Genomic DNA, 13600 nt, shown 5'->3' with positions numbered 1-13600 from the left:
GTTGCTAGTCTTTGCCGAAGTAGTATTCACATATATAGACTTGCTCATTTTCAGTTTCACTGATAGTAATTAGAACTTTACTAGATTGATAAGCTTGGTATTGTGCAAGTAAAAAGCATATTTATATTTTAAAAGTTTTTTGACTGCTTTTAAATTGCTAAGCTTTTATTTTACACCCAAGTACATTACCTTCAGTACAGCACTATATTGGAAGAAAGCAAAACGTTGGTGTTAGCCTCAAACGTTCTTGAATGGCATTCAAAAGTAACAATGTTTTCATAAACATCTGCAGATGCACATATGATCAGTGTGCCTTTGGGCTAGATTGATTGGCAGCACACATGAAGTAGTCAAACGAAATTGAAGCAGAAAAGCTTGCTTTCATTTGCAGTACTGTAAATGCTCTTTAAAGATGTGCTGCAAGAAGGCAAAGCAGCCTGAAGGCTTCTCAGATAAAGGACCTATTATTTTTTCTTCAAGATTTGGCTTCTGACTTTTAATTCAGTGCAACTGTGTAGGTACAGTGCATTGAAAAACACACAATGCCTTATACATGTTATATGTAGAACTTGCAGTAGGCAATGGATATAGTATATGTAGTCTGTTTCTGTGGTGTACATGGCTCAGTACATTCTGTTACGTCGATTATGTATATGTTGATAAACCTCAGTGCTCAATGGTTTGTGTTTCTTGAATGGTTAGGTACTGGTGTCATGTCATACTACTGTTCATCCAGAAACCAATGAAGGAACACCTCCTAGGCAAGCCTTTTGATGATTTTCAGTCTGTGAGGCAGAATTAGAACCCAGTGTTGGATGTTCTATGACTAAACAAATGTAAAATAAATAAATAAATAAACATCATTTTAATTCAGATGGTGTTCTATAGCTATGGTCTTGTATTAAATTAATTAATTAAATTTAATTAACATAGTAAGGTAATATAATGTTTTTTTGTTTTGTTATTTCAGCTGAGTGACTGTAAAATTAATAATTCTGACAATGGTGCATCTCCTGGTTTATCTCATTGAGCTTCAGTGTCATGTATGTTACCCCATTAAGGGGTTATGTTGTCTGTTGCACCTTTTTTGTTGAAGAGTTCTTCGTTAAACCAACCAGATCAAAGCATACTGTCAGAATGCACTCTCTCTGTTATGCTAAAATAGCAGTTCACAGATCCTTAGACCGACAGCAGCTACAAAATTAAATCTCTGTGGATATGACAAGCTGTCTTTGATATTTGTTCAAAAGGAAAGATTATTTTTATATTGCGTCAGTCAATTGCGTGATGATATAACCTTTGGTAGAAAAATAATGGTTGGTTTACAAACTATTTTCTTAAAGAAATAAACCAAACAATAATATTGGTACAAAAATCACATTACACGTTAGCAAAATCATAATAACAGAAGAGAAACATGCAGGCCTGAAAAGGTTTAAAGTAATAAAGAACTGTACATTTATGTTTCTCTTTTACTTTCCTTATGTATTACTTGTGATGCTGTTCCTGTTCTTTAAGGACAGCTTACTATGAAAAATAACAGCTCATCAAGGTAAAGAAGTGCGTGTTTCATTTTCATGAGGGTGGATTTCATTTCTTTTATTTTTTTTCAATGAGAATTGCAAATTCAAGGACAGTATGTTAGGGTTATGTTTTGGCTACAGCACTAAGTAAGATGGACACAAATCACCCGCCATTCCAGTTAGTGTTATAAATGTTGTAAATAACATGTAAAGGTCCTGTAGTTCAAATTTAACACAACTTTTGAGCCCACATGGTGCCATATAATGATGCTATTATTATTATTATTATTATTATTTATTATTATTATTATTATTATTATTATTATTATTATTATTCTTTAATAGCTGAATTATTTCTGTAACCCCAATATATCCTAGGAGGTAATAGAGAACACAGCCTGATGTGCACAGATGTTTTCTCTCTTGAACACTGTTGTATTTTGACTAATTCTATTCTTTCACAGTTGTGTGCTTTGATGCAAAAATCAACTTTGATGACAATGCAGAGTTCAGACAAAAAGAAATCTTTGCGATGGACAATACGTCTGAGGGGGATCCAATTGAAACAGAAGCAGCCAAATATGACCTCAAGTACATTGGATTGGATGGGAATATCGCTTGCTTTGGTAACTAGAGTTAAACTCATTGTTCATATGTGTAATGTCATTCATGTAAGAATGTATGCAAATGTGCAGTATAATCACATATATCAAGGAGAAATATGATAAACATTGTTGGCCTAAATCAATTCTTGGAAAAAATGTTTTGCTTTAGAGGCCAGTTACAGTATATTTTTTACGCAATCGTTCTGATTTCTCCCACTGAATAAATTACAAAAAGAGAAACATGTTCAAACTTAATTTAAGATTTTAGTATAATACAGTCGTTTCCCCTAATTATATATATATATATATATATATATATATATATATATATATATATATATATATATATATATATATATATATATATATATATATGCACATGTACTACTTACATGTGATTTTGTCTTATGGATTTACATTTAATGAATATAATTTAGTTAGCCACTTCAGTGGGTAGCATATACAAATTGATTTTGATTATTTTGAACACCAACATACATTTTCAGCAACACACTATTTTTTATTAAACTTCAGAAGACTATGTACACTGCTTGCATAATGCAGTTTCAGCACCAGTAAAGTTAATGAAGTAAGACGTTGGTAATTAGACATGGGTTGTAGGCCTAGCAGGGAGTGAATGGGTCACTTATTTCTCTTGGCTCCCCTGGGTCAAGAGGAACATTCTTGTGAAGGTCATTGTAATGACCGCAGATACTAAATATGCGCGTGATCATGAAATAGATTTCCTTGTCCAATCAGGGCTTCACTCAGGTATTTGTTAATGAGAGTGAATTCATATCTCATTTTTATTAATTAGATCACTGCATAATGTCTTATTGTACATGTATCATCATCATCATCATCATCATCTTCTTCTTCTTCTTCTTCTGTGACTTTGTGACTGGTTATATTCTTGGTATATCTGGTTTCAAAGATGGTAACTAGCTTAATGACACTCATTTCTAAATGTTTTTTTTTTTCCAGCACTTTTTAAATAATATTGCTTGTTCTTGAAGAAAATGTTCTAATGTGTTTCCTTTTTATTTTTAGTAAATGGGGCAGGACTGGCAATGGCAACCTGTGATATTATTGATCTCCATGGTGGAAAGCCAGCCAACTTCCTGGATCTGGGTGGAGGTGTGCAAGAGAGCCAGGTCTATCAGGCTTTTAAACTTCTTTCTGCTGACCCCAAGGTATTTGTAGTCATAAGACATGTACAAGCAAACTCAAGCAAAATTACAGCTAAGGCCAAAGTGTTTGCATCACCTTGTAGAATTAATTTTGCTTCATATAGTTGAGTGAAACTGGCTGAATAATGTTATATTAAATTACATACCACTTTGTAATTTTCCATATACTTCACTATTGTGGCTTCCGGTAGACTTAATTGTCCTAAAATTCTAGGTGATACAAAACCTTTGTCCATAGCTGTACTGTACTGTGTATACCAAAGATACTCAATTTAAAGATCTGGCAAAACAAAAATAACCTCCATTGCAAGTTCTCTTTAATACTTTATTAATCTGACATTGTATGACATAACACAGATGTATGCGTTTGTGCAAGTATAGTAAGGGGCGGTGTTAAGCTCCAAAATGAATTGTGAGGATGATACTGTAGTTGCCACTTGGGAAATTCTGAGACCACCACACAGTATGCAGAAAACAGCATGTCCTGAAATCAAAGCAAAAGGGAGGGAATCCATGTCAGTTTCTACTAAATCAATTTCTCAAAGTTTAAGGTTTCAGTATAATTATATTTTGTGAGCAATAAGACATTGCACTTGATTCTGTGGATCATACACATTTTGTGCTGTCTATATAATCTCAGTGAATGGGGGACTTCTGCCTTACAAATCTCACTGCAGAGGTTTGTTATTGTTTGTATCACTGGTGAGAACTTTAGTGATGTCTGTGATTATAGGCTGAGTGACTATCAATGCCAGTAATGCCAATTAACAATTTGTGTGCTCATTTATTGAATATTTCATTCTTGAATGTTAAATGGTTACGATATCATTGGCGATGTTCATATTGTGATGCATCACCCACAAAAATAAATAAATAATAATAATAATTATATATATATATATATATGCAAGACAATAGTATCCCAGCACACTGCAAGTAAATACAATCTGCATATTTTTTTCTGTGAGAAAGTACTAGGCAAATACCAGAAGACGCAATGATGAATTTCTCTTTTCTGGTTCTGTTGTTTTTTTAGATATTGATTAATTGTAATGGTCTGGGCGCTGTATTTATTCTATTGGACTTACATAAATCCATGCACTTTGTGCTGTACAAATCAAAGGACTGACCTATTTATTTTGTGTGTTTTATATATTACATATTTCCTTTGAAAATATTTTTTATATATATGTTTATTTATTTATTTTTTTTTACTGGTCATTTGAACTTATAGTGTAAAATTATTGACTCTAGGGAAAACTATTGTTACGGACAGGGGGCTAGACAGTAGCCTTCCTGAGGGGCATTTAGTTTTCCACTATGAGCTGAGTACATAAGTAAGTACATAACATAAATAAATAACAGAAAGTGTTTTTGAAGTTCATACCGTATAGTTATCAAAGTTTTTCTCCATTTGGTTTGCTGACTGCTGCATAATCCAGTTTATATCCAGCTTGTCATATTTCTTTGAATTTCAGGAAGTCAGAAAACAGTGACAGTGACGTTTGAATCACTATTTTAGTGTTTGGCGCATCTTTCTTTTGTAGTATGTTTTGTAATTAATTTTTTGTTAGGTCACAGAATTGATGTTCTTGTTGTGAGGATGAAGGGAAGAAAGGCTTTCCTTTGAAAAGGGGAGGGACTAACAGTGATTCGAACCAATCACATGACAGACGGAGTCTGTTGCCTGGTGGTATGAGGATGTCAGGGCAATAGTTCAGTCTAATGTTGATCCTGTGATGCGGTTTCAACCAATCACAGGCCAGAATTTTCAACTACTGATTCATATATATATATATATATATATATATATATATATATATTATGCTCAATTGAAATTTTAGTCACATAGACAACATCATCACATGTAACATGCTTCGAAAACTGATGAAACAATGCATGCAGCTCATATTCGTGTACAAAGCAATCTCTCTGGGCTACTCATAGATTATTATTATATGACTAATGATTAACATTTGATCCCTATCCTTAGAGTGTAGCTTTTGAGCTGCTATTCAAAAACGACCTTGTCCACTATTGGGAAGACTAAATAATTGGGTTTAAGGGTTTTTGCAATTAAACTTAAAATTAAATTTATTTATTTATTTATTTATTTTTTAGGGGTAACCTGAGAGACTACATTCCACCATTTGTCTGCACTTATACCTCTAAATAATATTAAAGAAATGGCAAAATGAAATGTCATAGAAGACTTTAGTGTAGCTCTTATTTATTAAAAATCAATGTGTAATATGGTTTTACTTTTCTACAGTGTTTGAGAATGACTTATAATGTCAGCTCAGTTTAATAAGTCAAGAACTGGGTTTATTATATAATCCCACATCATATATTAGAATGCTAATTTTACAGCGCTTCAGTAAACTTATGCCTGTACTAGTGCTTTACAAAAATTGGATAGCTTTGTGTATATAATAATTGATTTCAGATCAGGGTTGTTTACAAAACACTGTACAATGCAGTGCTTACAAAGGTACCAGGAAATGTTCCTGTCAGGACAACTGAGAAAGTCAACACATCCGGTCACTTTTCTTTAAAGTAACAAAAACGCTTATTTACTGCCAAACACGAACTACTTCAGATGTCTGAGTTGTTAACAATAATATAATAGCCAATCAGAGTCTAATGTCCTGAGAGGAGAATTTTATGTTACCTTTGCAAGGACAGCCTGTACAGTATTATCTCATACTGCTGATTTTGTGTTTTATCACGATGATGTGTTGTTGTTGGTGTATATATATTGGTGGACAGGATATAATGTAGGATATGTAGCACGAGTGATGTAAATCTATAGATTTGTATTTAGGCACAGGGATTGCATAATCACTTCACGTGCAGATTAAAGTATGTAGTAGTATGATAAATTAGCAATTGAATCCTGGCACAGCTGTATATATAGATGCATGAATCAGTCACTCGGGCTGGAGAGAGAGAGACGTGTTTGTGTTGTTCAGTGTTTTGTTTAAATGTTTTATTTGTTCATTTAATATACCGGCACAAGCAATCTGTAACACACGTGCGGTTGCATCTTTTTTTCTGTGCAGCAAAATGTCTGCAGGTCTCTAAAGTCAGAGCGCTGCAGGATTAATACAAAGCAGACTCATAACATTGATGAAAGCATTAGCTGAAACATTTGTCTACATGACTTTATAGTTTTGGCAAATCATTTGTCAGTCAAAATGAAAATGCAGTCTGAAATTTAATGACATACAGTATTGGATAACAAAATAAATACAAAAATAAAACACCTAGGGGACTAAAGTCTGTGACCCTTTTTTTTGAGATAAAAGACTAATGTACTCAAACCTTAAAAATGTATGGAATATAGATAGGGCTTCTGATTTTACAGAACTGAAAACAAAATTGCAAATTGTGGTGAAATGTAACACACAGGAACCCCAGAACAATATGTGGAAGGATTATGTGGAAGACAGCAAAGGAAATAAACTGTCGTGTTAAGACGTATTGTGACAGAAAAAAACGGTCAAGAATTTTGGAAAGTAACCGATAACAGTAATTTCATACAGTATATAAAAAGCGAAAGCAAAAAAACAACATTTACATAAAACTTGAAAATAGCTAAAAAATAAACCACTGAAAAATGAAATTAATAAGAAATGAAAAACAGAAGCCCTAAATACAGATTACACTAAAACTCAGCTCTTCCTTGTTAAATGATTTTAAGGGAAAAAATATTAGCACTTCTTCTTTACTATCCGACTCATCAATTGTGTCTAAGTGGCTGGACTGCTGCTGGATGTCTGACTCCTCTAAATCCATCAAAGACATTATTAGCACAGTGGTTATTAATGAGCTTCTTCCCCTATAAGCTCTACTTGAGAGACTAGGAGGAGCACATGCCAGAAACTAAGTGGCAGATACATGGATTGTTCAAAAAGTTCCAGAAAAACACTGTTACAATGACATGTGCTTCCCTTGGGCTTTCACACCTTTCCCAGTGTTGATAGAAAATGTCCTGGTTCCTCTTTCTTTCAGTCTACGTGCTGTGCATTACTGTGAAGTTTTCTGTGGCGATTAATGTCATGGCCACTTGGGGCACACTGTGTCTAAAATGGCTTGATGCTGGAAAAGTGGTCCTTCCAACTTGTTAGACAGAAACGAGGCATATTTCTTGTGTCTGGGCTCAATGCATCCTTACTGACAGTACATCTTCAAACAGACTGTAGAGATTGCCTACAGAGAATAGAAGAACACTTATTTCCTGGTCTTAACTAAAAAGTATTCCAAAGGTCACCATCAGGATCTGTTTGAAAAATCCTTGGGAGCATTCGAGAAAATGTGTTGAAGCCAAAAGAGACATGGCCCAAGGCTTTTTGTGGAAACATTTGTTTTGATGATGTGTTTTGTTTTGCTTATTAACCGCATGTTGTATCATTTGATTGGGCGTTGTGGATGGTAGCAAGAAAGGCTTCTTCCAAACATGTCTACATTTATATCAAATATATTTTTCCACAAATATAGTATCATAGTATAGTATCATAGTACTCCTACTGACTTAGGTTTGTTCTTACTGTACATGTATACTTTTCATTGATCAGCGTTTTGTTTCACAAGTGCTTATGGTACTTCACAGACTGCATCTATAAATCCTTAAGTGTATATGAGATTCCTCATATTTTTGGGGATAAACTGTCATGGTTCCAGCTTCAGTTCTCGGCTTACTAATGTGAACATATCTAAAACTAAACTGTGGTAGGCAAAAATATGTGTAACGGGCAGTGTTGTGTGATGTCCCCTGTCCCCTGTGAGATGAGGTGGTAAAGATGCTCGCTTGCAGTGTGCAGGGTCGCTGGTTTGCCGATTGATGCCGTCATCTTGTGACAGCCAAGAAAGGTACATATTGTAGGACATTGTTGTACATCACATTGTGTTATCTTATGGTTCAGTGTTGATTACAGTTATAAAATAATTAAAAAAAAAAATAAATAAAATGTGTACAACAGGCACTAGTGGGTTAATAATGTCCTTCCTGGGAAATGTAAATAACAATGCTTAAAAATGTGTTAATAATAAAGTAAACTTTGAATTTATAGCAGATATTGGAAAACCATATGTCTCAAAGAAGCTCTTATGTGTAATACTGTCACAGTAAGTGCTTCAGTGTATATGACTTACAGGTCAAGGAACTGTTGTTACAGGTATAGTAGTGGTTTGTGAATTATGTATAAAACCGGTAATCACATGCAGCGTAGGGATGTGGACTCTTGAACCACAGCTTCTCTTGGTTTTTGTCCAGCATTTTGACTGACAAGTAGATAATGTAGCACTAATGGGAGAAATCAGTGTCAGCTGGCAGAAATCTATCTTGAAAATTCACAGTATGGAAGCGCCTGAGGTTCTGCCTCATTCCTGTGCTATTTTATGTGACACTTCTGACTGTTGAAAGGGTTTGAGTTTGTTGAAAACATACTCGTTCAGAGGCTGTGGTCCCAATTTTGGTGATGCATGGTAAAATGCAAACGCAAGGGCAAAGTGCTTTATGTTTGCATGCGATTGCTCCATTCCGTTCATGTTGTGATTTTAATGGGAGTTTAAGCAAGGCACAAGTAGAATTCCATTAGTGCTGACCAGTGAAGAAAAGTGAGAGTCAGAAGCTGCTAACTAATCAGGATCATTCATTCATTTTTTCAACTACATACTCTCAGCCTTTGCCATATTGATGATTATATGGTAACTACGATTTGGAACGTAGCTTCATTATCTCTAGTGCTGCTTCCAAATACTGTGTCTGCATTTTTGACACACAAAGAAAAGGCACACCTACAAATATTAAATGATCTGGAGTGAATTACTTAACATATGGGCTGTATATTACATTTTTCAGCAGTACACTTTGTGAAGCTGGTGGCAGGGGTGCAGTAACAAAGAAAGTAGAGGAGATAAAAATCAATGATGGTACATTATCAACAGTTAACTAACCGCACATATTCATTGATGTTTATTAGCACTAGCACAAGTCAGGTGGGACAGTTAAATCACTTAAATTCTATTAATAATACATTTGTCATTGTTTAGCATTAGGGTACAGCGTGTGTACATATACAAACGGTAGCCTCTTGTTTTCTTCCTGGTCAGATTGTGAAATACAGATGTTAGCGTGTAACCATATAAATAAAGTGCACTTAAACATGTAAACAGTACATACAATAAATTGTGAATCGCAATCACAACAGCTGTGAAAATTAGGTAAAAACTGAGTTTCAACAATTCTTCATATCCTACCGTTGAAAGAAAAAAAAAGTTGTGTGATGCATTGAGCTGTTTTTCACAACCCTTGGGTATTTCAATGTACAGTAATAAAAATAAAATAAAATAAAAACCCTGAAGTAATTTGCTTGCTAGCCTGTGCTGTGTTCCTGAGGTGTATGCACTGTGAGTGTCAGTAGGTAATATTAGCATATGCACCCTTGATAAATGTGAGTTCCATGAAAAGTGTCTACATTAATAAACTACAAATACTAAAACGAGTTGTTGACTTAAGCTAACAAAAAAGCCATACAGCAGACCCATGTCTATATTGGGCTATATAGAATCGGTCTACTGTGCACTCATAGCATAGCATGCTGGAATGTAAGTCATGTCACGTGTTTTTTTAAGATAATATTTTTGTTTCTTGTCTCAAGGTTTAAAACATACATCAATTCTGATAAAAAGAGACTGATAATAAGGTTGAGGTGCATTGGAAGATTCACATTGTGGTTTCTCCTGTCATTCTTGTAATTGCGATGCGAAGCCCCCATACCTTTCACAAGCACTAATGTTCAGTACCAAATTATTTATACAGTGAGTAGGAGAAATCCAGGATAAAGATTCCCTTTGCTACTATAAAGGAAACACATCCTTATCTGACTCATGTCTGTTTTTGACAAAGAGCCATTTTATTTAAATCATATCTAAGCTGAAAATAGTATTATTATAGAAACAAGTTTATCTTTGTATATTTTTTCACCATGAAGCATTTTGGTGAGCCAGCAGCTGTCAACGGTAAACAAATGGCAATACATTTTATTTTTACTGGGTCCTTTTTCATTTCTTGGCAAATATCCTGTACTTAGTCTTTAATCATGTTCGGCTTTATTATAATGAATTAGATTAGGCGAGGGCCGTTAACAATCCAATTTAGTTACGTAATTTAAATGAACTGATTTTTTTTTAAATTATGATTATACTTGATTGGTTCATTTTTATTTCCTTACAGGAACAATGGTATGTTGCTAAGTACATGACGAGGACCAAAAAAGCATTTCCGAAACTAATTATTTTTGCAACGCAATATTGCATTTGCTTCCATCTTTACAGAAGAACAGTAAATCTTTTCAATTTTAAATGATAGCTTAATATGTCTAATATGTGCACTGGATTAGAAAATTAGGACCGTGCTTGAACAACATGACTGCAAAATTAACTTTATGTTCCACGAATATTAAAACTTTGATTTTATTTGTTACAACGTACAAGATAAACTAATGCTGTCAAAACTGCCCATTCCAAAGACCATTTTAGACAGGGACTTAATATTTGCTTGGTTTTTATAAAATCTGCACTAAACACACAAAGCTGCTGTAAATGTTAAATAAGAATTAATCACTCAAATGTGTTGATGATGATGACATTAACCTCTGGCCTAACATGACTGCCTTTTTGATGGCTTTTTAGACCTCTGCTATATAGAGATAGTACAGTTCCATAAAGGCATTGTGTATAGTGTGTATTGTGTATATACATTATCAGTTTCCACTGCCTTTCCAAAATGTAATACATATGCCAGAAAGTTTCTAGCAGGGACTCTAGTCAAGGGTTGTTTTGTTTTTTCTTTTTAAATATAAAAGTATCATTAATCACATATTGGTGTTATTAAATAGATGCCCTGTATGTTTTAATTACAGATGTCTAAAATAAAACAAGGTACACACAGACTTAATTAACTAAAGTTCAGAATATCACTTTTTTTTCTTTAATAAATTAACACTGGAGGGTGTAATAAAGATCAGCTGTTCAATTGCTGTTTTACGAATATAATCTTTTCAGCACTAAGTAATTATTTAAAAGCAATTAGCTAAGTTTTCCCCTAAAACAAAAGTTGTATGCTTGTATATGATTGCATACCTAAGACTAGTTTTCTTTGTGTGGTTCTCATGTGCAGACTGTGAGAGCAGTCGGCTGTTTTGATTACTGTATTCTGTCCATGACTTCTACCTGCAATATTTAATGTGCTTAAAGACAATACAAATATTCAAATACGTTCTACTGAATCTGTTTCTGTAGAATCACAACCAACCGTCTGGGACTAGCAGGGTTACGTACAGTTGAAAAGCTTAACACTGCTTTGTCAGTGGTTCTAAAAAAAAAAAAAAAGTATTAGATTAATAAAGTGGTCTGTCTGGCTCCAGGAATACAAAGGGTTATTACTGACTCTAGAAAAAGACAAGCAATCCAACTGTATGTAATCTATACAAAATAACAAGAAGTCTAAATCATTAACTGAAATCAGTTTAAATATCTCTTACGTATCGTCATTTAGGAGATTTCAGGTTCCTTATCATTTTAATCCCTCTTAATTTTCCATTCTTTTGATTCGTTCAATAGCATCCGTTAATAATGGTTTTACATAGAGAATTAACCAGCCTTGAGTGTGGTCTCTCCAATGCTGGTTCAAATTTAACCAAGGATGTATTTTTATGATGTACAGTTTAAATATTTAACTCATAATGCTTGCAGTGTTCATACAAAATCCATGACTGAACAGGAGTCAAGCTGAACTGAATTGATTGATGTTGAGCAAAGTGTATTGATTTCAACAGTTTCAATTGGGCACACATATAATTAGTTTGTAGTGCAACAAATTAAAGACACATTTCTGTAATCCTGCTTTATGATATTGTGCGAAGCATGTATTATATAAGATTTAGGTTGCTGACCAACTCATTTCAAAGGATAATTGTGACACACACACTATAATATGCCCATTATGTATATTATCTATGGATAAGATTATAGTTTAAGACAATCTGGTACATTTCCCACACACTGGGAATCACCATCAAATAAATGAAGGAAAGTTTCAGTGCTATGTTGTTTTCTGCTTATACACTGCCTCTGGAATGTCATTTATGCTTTATATTTCCTAGTAGTGAAAAGAGGCACCCGGGGGACCAAACTCATTTTCCTCTGACTTCTTTGACAACTACCAAGAGTTCTGGCACCACGTTGCTGGAAAGTAACTCGCACTACCAGAGGAGCTATTTGTCTCATTGGTTGCACTGGTGTGACATGCCTTTGTAATATTACTTTGATACAAGTAGGTTTACAGCTACATTTTATGGCCTGTGATAAATCTGAGTGTTTTTTTTTTTGTATATATTCATGGCTGTCCACCCAGGTTGTGCAAGTCTAACAGATTTCCTGGAAGGGAAAGAAAGCAAACTCAGAACTTTCTTTTACCTTGTGTAGTAACAGCGATTGATATTAATTTCAAAACTGCACATTTAAGATGTACTCTATATGTTCCATTTAACTGCAAGACAGGTGCCACTTTAAGATTATCATTGGGCCTTCATCTGGATTATAAAGCTATAAAGCCAGAGATGCCAAGGTTAGTTAGAGGATCTAAAAGAGTGAGACTTTTTCCAGAGGGTGTAATTCAATCCACAGTCCACAGTGAGATGTCTAACCAGGTGAACAGTTTTAAACTGAGCTGTTTAGTACCATTCAACCAAACACAGATCTTGTATCAGTATTCAGTAGTACTACAACCACCAACAAATATGTCTATCAGTGGATCTTGCAGTGCCCCTCCCTTACCTTTGAAGGTTTTTTTTTTTTTTTTTTTTTTTTTTTTTTTACTGCAGTGGTTTTGGTAAGCTGGATTGGCCTTACAAAAGGTAAACCATGCTGATCTACACAAAGGGTTACATTCTCAAAGCATATTAGCCCAAATCCCCATTAACTAGCCCAGCGTGTTGAACAGCGGGTAACTTTATCGTCCCGTCTTGTTCCCTTGGTGGCTGCATGTTCACAGCTCCCGGGAACACTACATTTACGAAATGAATACATAGATCACCAAAATTGGATTTTGTATAGAACACGAATATGCAGGTAACGTTTTTTGTTATCCTCTATCACTCTGTTGTAGTCATATTCTACAAAAAGATATGCACTGTATGACACATTTCACTTGTAGCTAGAAACAAAACATATGATGATGTGTTGGGGGGGGGGGGGGGGGGGGGGGATGCGTGGGATA

At 34.4% G+C, this 13600-nt stretch overlaps 1 protein-coding gene across 1 annotated transcript in view; it reads left to right on the top strand.

Annotated features, from left to right (window-relative positions):
• Window positions 1–13600, top strand: part of LOC121298436 (succinate--CoA ligase [GDP-forming] subunit beta, mitochondrial-like) — a 76957-nt gene that overhangs the window by 38729 nt on the left and 24628 nt on the right. Inside the window, exons 8-9 of the mRNA XM_041225560.1 lie at window positions 1988–2149; window positions 3179–3321. Coding sequence (XP_041081494.1) covers window positions 1988–2149; window positions 3179–3321 — 305 coding nt within the window. The remainder of the gene's footprint in view (window positions 1–1987; window positions 2150–3178; window positions 3322–13600) is intronic.

The sequence above is a fragment of the Polyodon spathula genome, chromosome 23, assembly GCF_017654505.1.
Source record: "Polyodon spathula isolate WHYD16114869_AA chromosome 23, ASM1765450v1, whole genome shotgun sequence".
Lineage (NCBI taxonomy): Eukaryota > Metazoa > Chordata > Actinopteri > Acipenseriformes > Polyodontidae > Polyodon > Polyodon spathula.
The sequence above is the reverse complement of the archived record's forward strand: the minus strand, read 5'-3'. Positions and strand labels throughout refer to the sequence as shown.